This window comes from Diadema setosum, chromosome 7, assembly GCF_964275005.1.
Source record: "Diadema setosum chromosome 7, eeDiaSeto1, whole genome shotgun sequence".
NCBI classification, from domain to species: Eukaryota; Metazoa; Echinodermata; class Echinoidea; order Diadematoida; family Diadematidae; genus Diadema; species Diadema setosum.
Genome location: NC_092691.1, coordinates 10320234 through 10339994, shown reverse-complemented (window position 1 = coordinate 10339994; position 19761 = coordinate 10320234). Strand labels below are relative to the sequence as shown.

Genomic DNA, 19761 nt, shown 5'->3' with positions numbered 1-19761 from the left:
GGGAAGCAATGAACATGAGAGACATACAAGAATGGAAAGATGATAGAGAAATACAAGAATGGAGAGATAATAGATATTAATCACATTTGCATCATCGAGATCGAGTGACGATGGAATTATGAGGATACCAATGCGGAACACTGTGTGAGCATGTGTGGTTGTGTGTGTGTGTGTGTTTGAGTTCATGTCTGCGTGTGTACAAAGCATGATACATGAGAGGATATATACGGTGTGACCATATACAATTTGACAAGTCCTGGGATGACGACATACAGTTTGACAAGTCCTTGACCAATGTACACTTTGAAGCTCGCCTCAAGTAAATCTCTGTCCCAAGTTAAGACTTTGGCAACCAAACACCACATATATACAATATATCAGGTTAGGTACACGCATGCAGTATGCATTTGGTTTATCCTGTCCTCAAGGGGCAGATCAATTTCGTTATCTGTGACCTCACAAAATTTTGCATGCAATAAAACTCCTACATCTGCAGAAACACTAGGTGGACTCACAGCCATTGAACAATACGATGGGATACCATACATTACAATGAATAAGATTAGTCACAGATTTATGATCCATGACAATAATTGGTATCTCCACTTCTGTGCAGGCAATGGCGATTCAGCCCAATGAGTCTCTACTTCTTTATTAGCTTTTCTCTTCAAAACGGGGCAATATTTCTTCTTCTTCCTTCAATGTTGTCCTCCATCCCAAATTTAGCTGCACGCAAAGTTGTCCCAAAGTCCCATTACGTAAACCAATGTTCCTGCTGAATATGCATTTATACATTCATCATATTACAAAATTCCTGTTACAACGAAGTAAAAATTTAGGCTCCCACATTATCACCTCTATGTCTTTTATTGTTTATCTGTTTGGTTATAACAAAATTTTGATATAACGAAAGAAAAATGCCGGTCCCAAGCACTTTGTTATAACAGGAGTCCACTGTATGCCGTATGCTGTACAAGGGAGGCGGGGGCCGTTCAGACATTGGTTGGCAGCTCTACATAGGTGACTACTCTTAAAAGGTGGCTTCGAAATCAGAACGAACTACGGTGACATTTCACAAACAAAGATATGATAGCAACATCTTGTAGCAACATCCAATCAAAAAGTGGGATTCTTTTGGTTACCATGACACTAGCAATGGCAGCAAGAGTTGCTGTCGGAGCATCTTGGTATGAAACGGAGCCCAGATGTATATAGATGATTTTCATGTACAAGTGTGAGGAATGCACTCATGGTGTATAAACACTGTGTGAAGAATATATGTGAGCATGCATCACAAAACCAACCAAAAGTTGCACAACTTAATTTCATGTGAGGACTCAAAATGGGTCAACCTAGTCTTGATTTTTCAATATTTTCTGAAAGAGCAGTTCTTCTGTGTAATTCTTAAGTTTGGAATCACAGCACGAATGGGACATTGTGTTTTTTACAGCTTTTGCGGAACACCTTTTTGTAGCATAGGTATATTGTAGGGGCCCTTTCTTCAATTCTTAAAAACCCTTTACACACTCTTTACTTTCAACTCTAATAACCTTTGAAAGGATGATGCTGCTGTTCTGAGAGTTTAAATAGTATAATGTAGTAGTTATGAACAGTAGTGTGCTAAATTTCAGCTTAGTCTGATACACGTAATCCCTTCATTGTGGTTGCTTTGGAGTTTTACATCCTGCTTTTTGTCCCATTCATTGTACAGAGCACAGCTTGGTGGGAATAGACCCTCATCAACTTCAGAGCCTCTTTTCCCATAACCACTTTTCAAGAGTGTGTACCCTCTTTCCATTATTAGGGGTAGGGTATAGAAAGTCTATTTGTATTGAGTTACACATTATTTTAAAGCCTAGAGTTTGCCCTTTCAGAATCTGCCATCAACTAAAAATCCACCTCCAATGACTTTTTGTCAGTTTTGTGATGCAAGGTCGTATTATGAGTCTGTACAAATTTTGTGGAAAGAGAAGCAACATGTGACGTGACGGCGGAAGTCGAAGTGTGAGGAGAAAGACAGCAAAGCGCTGGCGACGAAAACATCACGAGTGAGAATGTGATGGGAGCGAGAAAGGCACGTGGACCGCCAGATCCATGACGGCGCTGGGCGGCGTGTGATATTCTGACGACAGTCACACAGCCTGGCGTCACACGAGCGTGTACCTTGATCAGGTAGAGAATGTCTAAGACAGCGAGGGCGCCAAAACAGCAGCCGATCATGACCATCAGGCCTCCGATGATAAGATCCCCTTTGTCATTGGCGCTGTTACCTGCACCAATCACCTTTAGACCATTGACAATGCCACTACCACAAAAATATACATAAGACAAAATTCAAACAATTTAGCAAACATCGTTTTACCACATATGTTAACTAGAAATGTCGCTTTGGCGACTGGTATGCCTTCGCCATAATGCATGATTTTCCCAATAGGTCTAGATAGTACATGTGGACAATGTGTGATTACATTTTCACAAAATTGGCAAAATATTGAAATGACAAGTTTGTCACAAATGTGTTGAATGTTCACCTTCCTTGACCTAGGTTTAATTGGATGAATAGGAGAGCATGTATCTAGGGATTTAAGGACTTTAACTTGACTTTGACCCATTCATACATTTAGGCATTGAGTAATTTTCAAGGTACAGGTGTGGAGAAAAAGTGCAATTTCTTAATTGAATAGTAAATTGTTACCATTTTCATCTGGCCCTTGACCCTAAAATTCATAAGATAATCACTTTCAGGTAGAACATGCATAATATGTACTAAGTTTCAAGATAACTTGAGCCACTTCGAGATATGGAGGAAAAAGTTAGTTCAGCACTTTCACTTGATCTTTGACCTTTTGACCTTTGAGGCAAAAAAAGAAGGAAAAAAAAAACTTTCCAGAGAATTTCTATTAGGTTACACATGCATACACCAAGTGTAAAAAAAATAATAACCCTGCTGGCATTGCATAAATATGAGGGAAATAGTAAAATTTTGAAGTGTTGCACTTGACCTTTGACCCATGACCTTTGACCCCATGAACCCTACATTCTCTAGATAATCACTTCCAGTCAGTACATGTATATACTATGTTCCATGAAGATACCTTGAACAATTTTCCAAGGCACGGAGAAAAAAAAGAAGTTTTGATATTTTTACTTGACCTTTTGACCTTTGACCTTTGACCTCATGACCCAAACTTTCACCAGAGAATCTTAATTGCGTAATACATGTATACACTGAGTTTCAAGAAAATATCTTCAGGCATTCAATAGATATGGCGAAAATAGTGAAATTTCATGTATTTGACCCTGACCTTTTGACCTTCGACCTTTGACCTCATGACGTAAACTTTCACCAGAGAATCTTAATTGGGTAATACATGTATACACTAAGTTTCAAGAAAATATCTTCAGGCATTCAATAGATATGGTGGAAATAGTGAAATTTTATGTATTTGACCTTGACCTTTTGACCTTTGACCTTGAGCATGTGCACTCAAAAGTTGATAGGCACAACTTCACCCCCTAGTACACATACATGCCAAGTTTCATTAGGATACCTCAACAGGTTTTGATAGTTACCGTGTCCACAAAATTCATTACGGACGGACGGAAGGACGGACGGACGGAAGGACGGACGGACGGACGGACAACCCGAAAACATAATGCCTCCGGCACCACTTCGTGGCGGAGGCATAAAAATCAATTGTCTTATAATTCTTTTCAAGTAAGTACATAGCAATCCAAATCTGCAATACAGACATATTAACCATGATGTATCAAGGAACAATTTTATGACAGACTTTGCAAAAAGGAGGCAAATGCAGTTTTGCTGGAAGATTAAACAAGTACCATAAATAGCATTTAACCTCCGACGTCCTGGGAATAAATCTATCTCATTTTGTCCTCATTCAAATTGGCAACTCTGAACTTTACCTCATACACTGTACCTTACACAGGAGAACCAAGAACAATATAACATACATAAATTTGAGACAGAAATATCAACTTTAATCTTTTAGAAATGTGTTGCCAATTTAGGGAGTCATTCTAGAGCGCAATTTAGTGGCTGTTGATAAGTCTTTGACTGAAATATACAAAGGTACATGACCAAAATAAGCCTAAGATAAAAGCGAAGTTCTTATTCTACCTTATGAAATTCAAGTATTGAATACATACTTGCCAACTCTACCACATTTGGCGGTAGACTACCGCTTTTGAAAGATTTCATTAGCATTCAAGCTAGCGCTGCTCGCATAGGCATCCTGGATTCTACCTCTTTCTCAAATGAAAATGTTGGCAAGTATGTGAATGACAGAAATTATGAAAAGATACAGCACACTAAAAACCAAAGGGATTGGTTTGGAGGAATTGATAAATTAATGTGTGACAAGTGTTTCTCAGGTTATTAAATACAAGACCCTCACACACACTGAAGCAGTATGTATCTAGTAATATTTCAGAACATAATGTAATGTAACCATCAGACCTAGATGCACTTGAAAGATTTTAACAAGTTCATTCCATTCCAATTCCATTTTTTGCATCCAAAACTGATTTTAGGCCCTCCATTTTCATCCAAAGCTGAAAAGACAATCTTTCATGCACATCTTTTGTGATTAGTGTTGCATAAACAGAGGAAATCCACATACTGTACATACAGTATCTCTCAATACAATTAGGAGTACGGTCCAGCCTCAGTTATCCACCCACATATCAGGACTGGCACAAATCCAGATTAAGTGATATGGCAGGATACTAAAAGTGAGATATGCTCGAGCATGACACATTTTAAGCAAGTTGTGTTGGGGATGTAGATATAAGGGCATTGTTAATTTACAATATATGATGCGCTTTGATGATTTACATTATATTCGCATGTTGTATCATTCAGACAACTTGGAAATGAAATATAATTGAAATACACCTTTCTCTTGGTTTTTGTTATTTATCACAACGGTATTTCTCACTGAAAATGCAAGGACAATCATGTGCTCATCCATGTGCAGATAATAAGAGATCTGGAAAGTCATGCCTGGCTAACTGAGGTTGAACTGTGTATAAATCCTTTTCACTGACCAGCTGTGGTTCGATAACCTCGAATGAACCAAAGACGGTAGAGAAAGGACAGTACAAATTTATCCCTCCTACTGTAGGGCGACTGCAAAGTGCCTCGGGCTACTTACACTGTTCCAAACTGATCAATGCCAACAGCCTGTATGACCGTGACGATGAATTGGAAGAAAAAAACGAAGAAAAACAAGAAGAAGTTGAATGAGCTGTCACTCCTATTGGTGGGAATGAAGGAAAAAGAAAGACAAAGAGAAAGCATTTGTGACATTGCTTCAAACACACAACCGTCAATGTTTCTTTTTAAAACACTGTAGCGAGGAAAATTACAAGTATTTAGAGCGTTATATACAGTCAGATGTTTAGGATCCAAAACACAACTTATATTGCATGATGTCACTGAAAAAAAAATGCCACTGAGAGTAGGCCATTCTTGAACACTATGAAATCATTTTAATTTAGCAATTAATACATACAAATATACTAGTATTTCAATTACTGCAGAATATGACTGTTCTGTTTTATGTATGACTGCAGGTATACCTTCATCTCCTCTTTACTTTCATATTAAGAATTACAATTTGATTAAATTAGCTCACTGAAGCTCAAAGTAAAGAGTAGAATGCAACAATTTTTTTTTTTAAATTATATCTAAGTCATTAAACATGACTGCATGATACCAGTGACAGTAAATGTGTGTGATTGACAGGAATTTCTGCTGCAAATGACTGTACAATATCCATTCATACAAAAATGGATGGATTACATGAAGCACAATGTACAAGAATCACATGGTGTGCTTGAATGCGAACGAACAGAGAGCACAATATCTGATGCGGGCGATGGACCACTTGGAAGAGGCCATGTGGTATGATTTTGTGGCAACTTAATGTTAAGAGCAACTACATAAACTGGATGTCCTTACTGGGTACGAGAACACAAAACTTGATTGATGCACAATCAATATGCTCATTTATATTGCAAAGGCAAATATGAGTTCCCAATTTTTCAGGGTTTTTTTTTTTATTTTTCACAAAAAAAAACCCAACAACAACAAATTTGATATGTGACAAAAAATTTTCAGTCACAGATTGTACAGCGGCCTTTTAGTACCTACATGCAATGCACTGTATACACCATATATTTTGCAGGGTTTTGATTTCTGCTATGATTTTGTGAGTTGGGTGCTATTAACAACACGCAAAAATATTCTAATCTGCAACAAGAATGCCATGTGCACAAATGTACTGGGAATGCAGTACACAGTTAATTAAAAATTGAGTGTGTGATAATACAGATTAGCAGGGCTTAGTCTTGGCATGCCTAATGTGTGAATGGATGCGTCCACTTCCCAATTTCTCTGCCTGTCCAGTGCTATACTTCACGATTGTGAATTTAGCCACTGTGAAATTGTCGGGAAGTCCTGACTTGCAAAAAATAAAAAAAACTAGAAATGTTGCTACAGCGACTGGTTATACCCCCGCCAAACAACATTTCATAAGCTTTGGTCAAAAAACTGAGGAAGTAGTTAAATCCGCAAGATCTTTCCTTGATCTTCTGCCATTAATATGCCGTTACCATGGCAACGTACTTTCGGGTACTGTCGAAAAATGCGTCTTGCACATCTACAACCAAAGGCACACATCTGTACCAAGTTTCATGGAAATTGGGCAAAAACTGAGGAAGTAGTTTGCAACACAAAATTTTCCATCATTTTGGCTCATAATATGTGAGCTGTTACCATGGCAACATACTTTTTGTCACTGTCAAGAAATGTGTCATGCTGACCTATATCCTCAGACAAACATTCAATATGAATTCCATGAGAATTGGAAGAACACTGATGAAGCAGTTTTGCCATGAAGCATTTTGCCCTATATTTTACCAATAACATGCCGTTACCATGGCAACGCACTTTTTGCCACTGCGGAAATATGTGTCTTGCACATTAACATATTCAGATGAACATCTGTACCTAATTTCATAAAAATTGATCAAAAACTGTGGGAGGAGTTTGCGACGCAAAATTTGTACCCATTTTTGCCCATAATATGCCGTTACCATGGCAACGTACTTTTGGGTACTGTCAAAAAATACGTCTTGCACATCTACAACCCAAGGCACACATCTGTGCCAAGTTTTATGGGAATCGGTTGAAAACTGAGGAAGTAGTTCGCGACGCAAGATTTGCAACGGACCGACCGCCCGACCGCCCGACCGTCCGACCGACCGCCCGACCGCCCGACCGTCCGCTGGTTCCTATATATCCCCTTCAAACTTCGTTTGGCGGGGGTATAATAAAAAATAAAAAATTGTCTCGCTAAATAGATGGCGCATACAGTATGACACATTACAATGAACTGAAGCGGACATGGGTGATGTAATCAATGTACCTGAAGGCTTTGTACACAGAGCGGTACCAACAGAGGAATGAGAATGGGCTGTGGAGAACCAGGAAAAGAATGGACAGTCCAAAACACAGGCCTGCCCCGGACCCGCCTCCTGCGCACAGGTATGCTATAGCAATGAACACGTTGAGGAGTAATAACACTTCGTACGCTGCAGGTGAGAAACAAATGAGAGATGGAAACTGACAATGAAGAGTGGTATGACGTGTTGGGGGCTTTTCTGATTACAGAGACACCCCTTTCTATCCGAGGTAGCAGCTCTCATGTGCAAAATGCCTTCCCACACAACAGATATCCAACAGAGACTTACAGTAAAAGTGGTTATTTTTGCATGAGTAATATTTCGCCCTCGACTGGGTGAGACGAATTTTGAGTGTTCCTAATTCTGCGAAATCCAGACATTTATTAGTGGAACATAAGACTTACAGAAATATTCAAAAGATTTCATTTTTGCGCTGGTTTCTGTTTGCAGTTTTTGGTTGCACGAAATGCATGAAAATGTCCATACCGCAAAGATTTCACTTTTATAGTATTTCACGACAGTTATCATCTTTTGTGTCCGTAACATGGGCTGCCACTATTCGCATATCAACATCAGGGAGATTCCAGAAAGTTTTCAGGGAGAAATTTGTACATTAGATACATCTCAGGCTTCAATATTCCCATGTCAGATTGTGGAGGGATATTTTAGGAAGACTTGGCAGGACTAAGCAAAACCTACTGCTGATTGTGCACATAAAGTGGACGGATCAAAAGACGTATCGAAATGTAAAAAGAAATCCATTGGGAATGAACTTGGAATAACTACTTTTTGGATGTCTGGTGATCATCGTAACAAATATTTCTAAGGTCTGTGGTTACATACAGAAACTGGCCCATGAGAGAAAGGGACAAAATAATCAACTCATTGTTGCTTGTCAGGTACAGATGTATGTTCTGTGGGCTCAGGTGTCTGTCCTATTTTCCATCACAGAATGCGGAAATCCAATTACAAAAGGATTTCCCTGCATCTATTTATGTCAAGAAAGTCACTTAGAATGTGGGAAATATGTTGTACGTTTGAGAGATCAAGTATTACTCGTGCAAGAAACTTTACAATGAAATACCTTGTACACATTAACCCTAACTTACCTGGGCTATTTAGCAAGCTTGAATTCCTGGGGGGGGCCATTATGGCCCCCCCTTCAGATCTCGGCCGTTGATCGCACGATCGCCGCAAAATTTTGCATGAACATAAAGCCGGATGTAATCTACAAGACTGTTAAGTTCAATTTTCAAAAAATTTGCAGTTTTTATTTTAAATTAATTAATTATGCAAATATATGCAAAAAAACTCATTTTCGTCTATAATTGGCTTATAAAAGCTTATGGAATGCTGATTTTTGTTTTAAATTTTCCTAGTGACATTCCGAACATTTGTACGTAAAAAGAAAATCAGTATCAAAATTAATTTCCTATGTTTTCTATTGTTTTATCATTTTTTAATGTATTTCTTTGTTTTTTCGAACTTTTGTTTTTGTTGTTTTTTTCAGCAGAATTTGTCATACACATCTTTAGAAGCATAGCTATACTAAAATACATTTATTTCAGCCATTAAAATTAAAAATATGAATCTTTATATGAATTAATTGAAAAAACACAATTTGTATTGACTTTGTACACAAAATCACGTTTTTGAGCAATTTTGGGGTGGACGAACATTTTTTGAAGGGGCGTGGCTTCGGAACGGTATGCCCGGTCGCGACAAATTTGGTCTCAAAAGTTGCGCGAGACTTGAAAGTAAAAAGTCAGTGAGCGGCGCGGTCAAAAAATTTTGCGCGGCGGAATGGTCGCGGAATTTGTCGAGGGGGGGGCCATTATGGCCCCCCCCCCCCAGGTAAGTTAGGGTTAAAAAAAAAGAAAAAAAATAACCCTTCAAACAGTCTCTCTATACATTCAAAATGTTTTCCGTCCTGGGCAGTTGCATGAACATGTGTGATACAAAGTAAATGTGTAGGACGAACCTGCTCATGTTGCGACAAACACAGAAAAAAGACACACACCTGTTTCAATCACCACAGAATTTGCACACATAATTTACAAAAAACAGAAACAAAAAAACAAAAACAAAAAAAAATCACAATATATGAACAAGTGAAGAGGACAAGATTCAGGTACAACAACACTGCGACGGGGATATGGTGTGCACACAAAAAGTAATGAACACATGTAATACATTATATCATGTGTCTGTAGTCAAGACTGCAGATCACATAGTACACATGGCACTCGAGTTATACTGGTGCAGACACACAATAAGATGAAAATGTCATGGCCGCTGCAGTGGAACTGGCAAAATGTAAACAGCTGGACATGGTGGTGGCGCTATACTGTGTAATGCTGTAATGATGACTTGACGTATGCCCACAATCTTCTTACCTAAAGGCTTTGTACATGGGCCTATACCAACACACAAATGCACAGGGTATTGATATGAACACGCCCAGGAGGCTAATGCCAAAGCACACGCCGCCTCCCGAGCCACCCACAGTGCAGAGGTAAACGAGAGAAAACAACGTATTCAGCAACAGTGTCAGCATGTACGCTGTAAGAAAAGGAGAGATACATGTTGGTGCATGTTGTACTTGCAAACATCCAGGTCAAAGACAAAAAATAGTTCTCTGGGGAACTGAAAATTCATTTTCCACTTTTTAGAATTTCTTTGTAATACTTTGAAAAGGTCTACCGAGAAACCTGAAGTCTGGCTGATGCGAATTGCAGGGATGATGAGTTGTTTTAAAGTATTTTGATATCAAAAGTGTGAAATCATATCTAAATTTCCTAACGAGCTGAATGCACTTAATTCTCACAAGGAAGATCATTGAGTTGCTATGACCCAATTTGTTGATTATCGGTAGTTACGGTATTTATACAACATCACACAGCAACCATGAGCCGACATTCTCTCAGATTGCTATTATACTGTCTGCATATCATTTAGGCTAATATTTCACATTTTATTTTGGAGTCTTGAAAACTCAAATGAAGAGCATTTTACAGACTGAATTCCTTTTTTGCCCCTCCCAACAACAACAACAAACTAGATATATCGCTACGGCTACTGATATGCCTCCGCCATAATGCATGGTTTTCCTAATAGGTCTATAGTACAATGTTTTGACAATGTGTGATGACAGTTTCACACAAGTGGCAAAATATTAAAATGACAGGTTTGACACAAATGTGCTGAATGTTCTCTTTCCTAGAACTAGGTTCAATTGGATGAATGATTAAAATGTCAGAGTGCAGGTATTTGGGGAACTGATGATTTTTACTTGACTTTTGACCCTTTTATAAGTTTATGCATTGAGTAATTTTCAAGGTATTGAGAAAAAGCATAATTTCAGTATCAAATGGGAAAAAGAAAATAGCATTATCTAAACCTGGCCTTTGACCTTTGACCTCACAGTTCCAAAGAGAATCACTGTTAGGTTGAACATGCATAAATATGTAAGTTTCATGATGATACCTTGAGTTACTTTCGAGATATGGAGGAAAAAGTGCAATTTAGCACTTTTACTTGACCTTTTACCTTTTGACCTTTGACCTTACGGCAAGAAACTTCCCAAAAAATATATATTGGGTAATACATGCCATACATCAAGTTAAAAAAAAAAAACAAACCTTCAGGCATATTGCATTTTAAGGAAAGTAGTGATATTTTGAGGAGTTGACCTTGACCTTTGACCCCCCTGACCTTTGACCCATGACCCCCAACTTCCCTAGATAATCATTGCCCATCGGTACAAGCATATATACTAAGTTCCATGAAGATACCTTGAACCATTTGCGAGATATGGAGAAAAACATGAAATTTCAAATTTTTTTTCACAAAATAACCTGTGACCTTTGACCTTTGACCCAGTGACCGTAAAATCCACACAAAGTATTATCCCCCAAGGATATACCCTCATACCAAGTTTGATGTAAAACCACCACACAATTCTTGAGATATCGACAAAAACAAAACGGGACGGACGGACCGACGGACGACCCGAAAACATAATGCCTCCGGCCACTTCGTTGCGGAGGCATAAAAAAGCCTCAAAAAGTTTCACTCCTGGGGCCTGTCTTATAAAGGCTTGTGATAGAAATCAATCACAAGTTTCTTGTGAGCTGCAATGCAAGTTGCGATTGATTTGGGAACTTGTGATTGATTTGAAGGCTTTATAAGACGGGTCCCAGGCCAGAGGAGTCTTGGAGGAGTTTCAGAGTCCATGACAACCGTCAAAGGGAAAAACCCAGTCCAAATATAAGTTAGTCTGCTAAGAAAGAGTAAAATATTACGAGTTCAACGGTAAAACTTTGATGGAAATCGGGTGAAAAATAAGGAAGTTATGAGATTTTGAAGTTTCAGTAATTTTTCAGGAAACAGTTCTTAAATGGTCAATATGAATTATTATGCAAATGGCAAAGTAAGCATGTCATTCCCTCACAACTTGCCATATAGTTTGTACATAAAATTGTGAAATTCCCAGTTTTTCATTCAAACGGCATTATGCCGAGGCTCAAATCCTGGTATATCTAATTGATCACTATTCTGAAGTTATTCAACCAGGAATAACATCATGTTTCAGACTGCAATGACAGAAACATTGAATTTTCGTCATTTTTTTTTTTTTTGTACACGATCAATGGAAAATGGTGAGGTTATGACATGGTTAGCTCTCTCATTTGCATATTCATAGCCACTGTACAAGAACTGTTTTGCAGAAATTAGCAAAACTTAAAATGTCATAACTTCCTTATCTTTCATCCTATTTCAGTCAAATTTTTACTGTTGAACTTGTAAGATTTTACTCCTTTTTAGTAGACTAACTTATATTTGGACTAGATTTCCCCTTTAACAGACTCCACCCCTGAAGAGGGAGAGATAGAGAATGTGCCTCACCTATCCACAAGTAGTAGCCAAGCTTGACTGTCCTCTGGAACTCGAGGGGAATGTCGACAGCAAAGTCCTGGTAGAAGCACGGCTGCAGGGGAAACCACTTGGGCAGCGGTGGCCAGTTGTTTTCTCGGACTGTGAACGAGGAGGTAGAAGGATAACAAAGATTGTGATCACTGGGGTACATGATATATCTCCTTTCAACAGAATTTTGACAGATCAGATTGGTCTGGGAGAATTACCAGCCTACAGAGAATAATTTAACCAACTTGATGTATGTCCAGAATTTCTGTGAAAGAGACATTTAGTATGTGATATTTTTGCTGTCTATGTGGACGGTAAAAGCAATCATTACCTGACTGCATGAGTCACATTTTCTTTCATCAAAATTTTTTTCACTACATTTGTGCTCTTTGTAGCCACGTCTATCACTCCAGTAGTATCAGAGCAAAATTTTTAAAACCTGGACAAATACTCACATTATGAGTGTGTAATACAGTATGATGGAGAAAGAACCATTTTGAGTACATTGGACTCTAGTTCCTTTCAACATTTTCTGTGCACATGCATACTTTGTATCAGGGGCAAATCACAGAAATGTGGTTTCTACAAATTGATCGGCAAAGAATAACCACCACCACTTTAAGTCAGGTGCTCACTATTATACTGTGCATTCCTCATCTGCTGTTCCCTCCTTTGGAGCTCAGCTGCCTTCCTCTCCAACTCCTCCTGCCGCCTCTGTAGCTCCGCCTGCCCCTCCGTCACCGCCTGCACGTTTGAGGGAAGAAGAGGAAGATAGCAATGCATCAAACTTTGGCAGACGGCAGTTACCATGGTAACCGAACGTCACACCAGACTTGGAGGTGGTGGTCTCATGTGCAAATCATTGTCACAGAGGTGAGGGGGAAAAATGAAGAGGGGAAGGTAAAAGAGGAGGGACAAGGAACTCTGGGAAAAGATGAAAGGGGGGGGGGTGAGATGGGGTGTTGATTGGGAGAAGAGAGGTAAAGATGATGAAGAAATGGGGCAGGTAAAAGAACAAGAAAATTCACTGTGGGGTTTTCAAGAAGATGAAAATGTACACTTTAGGCCCCCATTAGGACCCTCTCACAAACACCCCTGGGTCCCAAGGGGGCACCTCGATTCCGTCATGAATGAACTTGAAACTACAGAACTCAATGTACTACACAGTTGTAATTCATAGTATGAATTTTATAGCTCTATCACTTTTGGTTCTGAGAAGAAAATTTTTTAAGATTCCTCCTGGGGCCCAACAGGTAGGGCATGATACCCGTTTGAACAAATTGAGATCCTATCCCCCTAGGGATGCTACAATGTACCTGCCAAGTTTGGTGAAAATCGGTCATGGGGTTTTCAAGAAGAAGATGAAAATGTAAAAATGTTTACGCACCATGCATGTCGCACGCTGGACGAAGAGCGATCGCAATAGCTCACTTGAGCCTTCGGCTCAGGTGAGCTTAAAAACAGGATTGAGATGAAGCAAAAGAAACAGGAAGAGGGAAAGGGCAGCAAAGGAGAGAGAGGAGGTGGCGCAAGAGACGAGATGAAGAGAAGGGGGAAGAGACACAGTGGGAGGAGGTGAGGGGGTCGCACATGAAGGGAACTCCTTGCAGCTATGGGTGATGACTCACTGTGACAGTAGTCATCTTCTTCAGTCAACAGGCAATGCTGATGAGCATCAAAGGATGACAACACATAAACCACTTCAGTCACTAACTTGGGAGTTTTAATTTACAGAAATTAAAAGATACGAATACTAGTGCCCTAAAATGACTCAGAGTACAGCACCTGATGAAATGTTTCTTCCACACATGTTGAAATGCGGAGTTAAAACGGTACAAATAGTATACGAGTAGTTGAAAAGAACTCTTAAAAGGCAATTAGTGCTCATAGTGCCACTGTCAACCTTCATCATATCAGGAACTCTGTAACAACCTCTGCAAAGAACTTGTTAATGCAACATTACAGGGGTTATATTCCCTCCCCTTTAGTCTCCATCAGAAAAATTCCTATATTTTTAAAGTCCACCTAAATGCCAATACTCACTGGTTGTGCAGCTGACTGTGTGTAGGCAGGGGGCAGCTCTGAAGTGGGCGCCATGACGGCGGGCTGTGATTGGGGCTTGACCGGTGGAGGAATCACGGGGGTGGTCATGCTCCCCGGGGCTGCCTGTACATCCACCAAAGTCAGCATCAGACAAAAGAAACAAGAACAAACAAAGTTATTGGGGTCCTCCAATAGAAGTATATCGTCGCTGGGGTGACAAGACCTTGTATCTGCAATTTTGGTGAAAATGACTTTTCTGCATTTATGGTCAAATAATCAGTTAAGTGATGTCCTGTCCAAATCTTAGTTGTCTTACCCCAAAAATGAAGCCACCATGGCACGTCAAAGGAACGGCTGTCCCATTCAGTATAGTGCTTTGGCCGCCATGTTTTTTGGCTCTCCTGAACATTTGACATTTTGTAGATATGAGGTCTTGTTGTTAAGGGGGTGGGGTGGGGTTGTGAGGACAACCAAAGAGCACATTGATGCTAGCTATGTATGTTTCTGCAAACAGCAACATGTACACGTTGAATGCAAAATTAGGTCAATGCCTCAAAAAAAGCTGCTGGTACAATGTATAAGTACCATCGAGAAGTGAGGACTGGTTGTATTTGCACATATAATCTGTATGTAAATTAGATGTAAGAGTACCCTTCCCCTCGCATTGATTGATATTCCCATAAATGGTCAAGGGGAAGTGTGTTGTTGTTGTTGTTTTTTCTGGCATCCAGTTGTAAAGTTTTTGAGCATTACAGTTTCCCTACATAACTTCACTTGAGGAAAAAAAAGAAAATTCTAAAAACAATGATTGAAGACAAGAATTGCGATACAGACCAACAATATCAATATCAATGATTGAATAACAAAATTAAAAGAAATACATATTTGGTACCTATAAATGTGAGATCATAACAAGAAGAATTTATGTAGATCATATTCAAAGCTTAAACATAGTTCTTGGAAGGGCTAAAAATTTATTTTCCAACATTTGGATCTTGCTTGCAATACACTGAAAGGGTCCACAAAGAAACAATACCTGGCGTGATGCGATTTGTCTGGATGATGAGATGTTTTGAAGTATTTTGACATCAAAAGTGTGGAATAACTTAGATCGTAGTACATGACTTTTTATTCCAGAAGGGCCATCCCCATTCAACATTGTGGGGAGGTAGAAGGAAACATGATAATCCATCTTGCCCTTGTAATCATAAATCTGCGTGTGATTTCCTCTATTAAGTGAGGAAGATCAATAGATACTGCTGTGGCCTGGTATGTCAATTACTGACAATTGAGAATGAAAACTATGTTTTGGCTTTAACTGCAATACATGGTATATTTCAATCCTTGTGAAAAGCATTTAAGTCAAAGCATTAGAAATCATTTATTCCCCCCCCCCCAAAAAAAAAAAAAAAGCAGCCATGAATTGAACATTCCAAAATTATCATAATTGAAATTATTGAGTCATTTCCCCTTTTTTTTCTTTTTTTTCTTTTTTGCAAAGTGTCCTAGAGGGTCAAAAGAATGAATTCAACCAAAGGTTTCTTGCAACAATGACCTTGGAATGAAAACATCAACTTTACAGAGCTCTCTCAACTTTTATTGTACATTGTACTGTTCCTCAAGTATTCAAACTTCCCTTTGAAAAGTACATAGGAAGTTGCTTGAAGCATTCGCAGTAACTGAAAGGAAAGTCAACAAGAATTTCCTTCCAGGGTGTGTGAAAGACAACCAGAAAGTGACATATTCCACAAACATTTCTAGATATAAGTCACTGTCTGATGAACAGTCAGTATAACTCAAAACATGTTAATTCCCGCCATGTCAGGAATCATCTTGTGATCTACAATGTACATATTTCACATTCCACAGATGTTAAGAATGCTAGGTTACAATGTAAAAGTTCAGTGAAAAAGTCGATTGACAAAGACTTTTTTCCTTTGCACCGACTACCATTTTGTTGAGACGGAATGCCATGAATTTTACAAGCTCTAGTGTGCAAAGACTGATGAAAAGAATGGCACTAAAGAAAGAAATGACATTTAAAACAAACAAAAAAATCACCTGCTTGTTTGTAGCTTCAAAGGGATTGTACTCTTCCAGACCACCGTGTGAATTTGCCGTTGCCTCGGTAACGGAGGGATCCTGGAAGACATGAAATACATGTATAATGCCAAGATCAAGAACAAATCACTAGAAAGCAAAACAATGCACGTACAACTGTATGTGGAAACTGCCATGCAATTACTGAAAATAATTTGAGTGACCCTTCTCTTCTTTTGATTTTATTCCGTCTTGATTTTCACAAGGCAGCCCTTTTAGTTTACCAACTCATTCATAGTGGGGCCCTGCATAAGAGCAACTTGAAATACAAAGTTACATACAAAATCAAATAAATATAATGATAACACATAATTACAAACTAAATAAAAATTCACATTTTAACTGAAAAAAAACAAACCCCAAAATAAAACATAATCAATGATGACAGAAAATTTACATTCTAAATCTTTGTATTCTTTCCAAATGTTCAAGGGCATCATTTTTGTGCTAGTTCAGGGAGAGAGAACTTTCACTAATATGTCCTTACCACAGAAGTATTTCACAATCACAGTAGCTTAACAGTCTAATCGTATAAAGCAAATACTGAGTAAATGCAAGATAAATCCTTTTCAAGGTTATTCTAAATAAACAGTAAAAACAACACAATGTAGTTTACAGAGACTATTTTCTCCAACTGACACAACACATACAGTGCTGTACATACAAACTAATTTTGTAATTTATACTTGCCCACTGGAAGAGTTACTGGCATTACACTGTATATTCACATTCATTATCACCATCACCACCATAATTTCCATATCATCATCATCATCCTCCTCCTCCTCCTCCTCCTCCTCCTCCTCCTCATCATCATCATCATCATCATCATCATCTGTCTTCATTATTTCCATAATCATCATCATCATCATCATCACAAACCCTTCAATCTACCTTACAATTTTATAAATGATACACTGTATATGCCGAGCAATAAATATTTGAAACTATGGGTTGTCTAATCAACTAAGTGCATGCTACAGTGTATTAAAAGGCTTAGAATGTTTATCATGTGGTTTGCCATTTTCTGTTTTTCCTCATGAATCAGTCTTGCCAGTCTTCTTATTTAAAATACAAAATGGCACTGGAGTCTGTGTATCACAAGGACAGACAAATATAGAAGCTTTTTCTTTTAATGCACCCAGGTCACCTTGACAAAAGTGCAATGTAATTAGATTTTTTTTCTTGATGCTTGACTGAAATCTCCTGTGGCATTAGCTTTTAAAACATCAAGAAAACAGCCATGTTATGCACTTGGTGGCATGGCTTTCCATCCTATTTGGTTGTTTTGTTGTTTTTGCCGAGCGGTACACTGTTTTCTTACCTGAGTGTGAGTGTGTTTGTGTGTTTGTGTGTTTGTCACTCCCTCCCCGTATCTTTTAACTCCCATCCGGATGTCTACCCAACTCCGCTGAAAATTGCACGCGTGTGATGAGAATTTGGGAGACGCGACATGCCGAAATCCATTTCCCCCCGACGACGTCTTAATTTGGGCAATAATGCACATTGCCAGGCTGCAATCTGTACCCCTCCCCCCTCCCCCACCCATGGATCCCCCACTCCTGCCCCACCCCTCTCCATCCCTCAGGACCCATTAATGCTGTTCAAAAGAAAACCCAGAATGTGTTGATGAGGGAAGACGATTACGTGCACATGTATGAGATGTGCTCTGCCAATCCTTGGTATAAATGTAATTCACCATCTCCATATGGTATGCAAATGCTATGTAGATAATCATCCTATTCCGGTAATAGACACCCATGTTTCCATGGAAACCGTTGTCCAGGAAAACAGTCGAGGGTAGGTATTATTTGACAATTTACAGTGGTCGTGTCCATTACAGCCTCTGTGGAGACTTGGCAAACCGGCAGAGAAAGAGAGAGGTTTCTATTTTAATCTCACTTCACAGAAGCAACAAGCAGTATTATTTAACAGCTACTGTACAGCTCAAACAAGAGAAATACAAGGATTTTGAAGATTAAAGGCAAAAAGTAACATGTTGCCAATCACAGAAGAAAAGAATTGTTAGTATTACTACATTGGTTTATGGTACAGTTTACCAAGTCTTCATTTTAAAGCCATAATGATTACTCTCAAGTAGTTCACTTTATGTAAATCCTTAACGCACTTACATACCACTGTATAACTGCATTTCAGTACACAAATTCATTTTTAATTTTATTTTCTATATTTTAAAGAATAACCTCTCTCCAATTTTATGACCCCTTCAGACCAGAACGAAGTCTGGTTTTCTGAAATAATCATAATTCCATTACTAAAGCCAGACGGTAGATTGTGCCTTGTATCTTTAACAGTAAGATCCTTTGCCTTACAGATTTTACATTGTACGACAGAAAATTATTTTTATCCCAGTTCCCTAAAGCAAAAATAGCATGGTACCTGCAGATCCAAGCATGCAAGCAGTACATCTGTCAGAAATGGTCCTAATCTTTTATGCAGGCTGAAATGAGTTGGAATGACTTAACGTCGGGACCGCCTTTAACCTCCCGACGCTGTGCACTACTGATAATGTCATCAAATGATAGATGAACTGTCCATCAGAACAGGAAAACAACATTCTTTATTACCCTACAGTCTACATTGCAGTCCAGGGGGAGTTCTGCTGCAGAAATTATCATCTAATAATCATTAAATTTAAAAGCTCTGAATTTCACTGCATATTGCAACTTGATGGAGAAAGACCAGGTGGAATTGGTTAATTTCATGATGATTGCACCAAATTAGCAAAGAAATTTACAAAAATTGTCAATTTGAGAGATGGGCAGGAAGTTTCATCTTCTGTAGTGTTGCATATTCTAAGAATCAGGTCTGAATTGAATAATCAAAAGCTTCTGAACTTCTGCAACTGAAAAAAAAAAAATATCTAATGAACAACAAAGCCTCAGGTGATTGCAGAGAGATTTTTTGTTCTACCTCAAGAAGCATAACAATAGCCAGGTTCACACGTACAAAATAGCGGGATGACGATCGCGATGCACATCCCGAGTTTTTTTGCGAGCGTCCACATGTACCAAATTAGCGGGATAGCGGTCGCGATCGGTATCCCGCTAATTTGGCGAGCGTCCACACATACCGAATTATCCCGCTAATTGCCGATAGAGACAACAGCAAAGCCTGCAAACTGGCCTGGGTCACACAGCGCCCTTCTCTCACTGCCTGCGCGCACTTACCTTTGTCCAT

The 19761-nt window shown here is 38.9% G+C and overlaps 1 protein-coding gene across 1 annotated transcript in view; it reads right to left on the bottom strand.

Annotated features, from left to right (window-relative positions):
- Nucleotides 1-19761, bottom strand: part of LOC140230826 (secretory carrier-associated membrane protein 1-like) — a 47817-nt gene that overhangs the window by 3284 nt on the left and 24772 nt on the right. Inside the window, exons 2-7 of the mRNA XM_072310968.1 lie at nucleotides 16522-16602; nucleotides 14461-14583; nucleotides 13053-13161; nucleotides 12400-12528; nucleotides 7455-7620; nucleotides 5178-5279 (exon numbers count right to left, since the gene is read on the bottom strand). Coding sequence (XP_072167069.1) covers nucleotides 5178-5279; nucleotides 7455-7620; nucleotides 12400-12528; nucleotides 13053-13161; nucleotides 14461-14583; nucleotides 16522-16602 — 710 coding nt within the window. The remainder of the gene's footprint in view (nucleotides 1-5177; nucleotides 5280-7454; nucleotides 7621-12399; nucleotides 12529-13052; nucleotides 13162-14460; nucleotides 14584-16521; nucleotides 16603-19761) is intronic.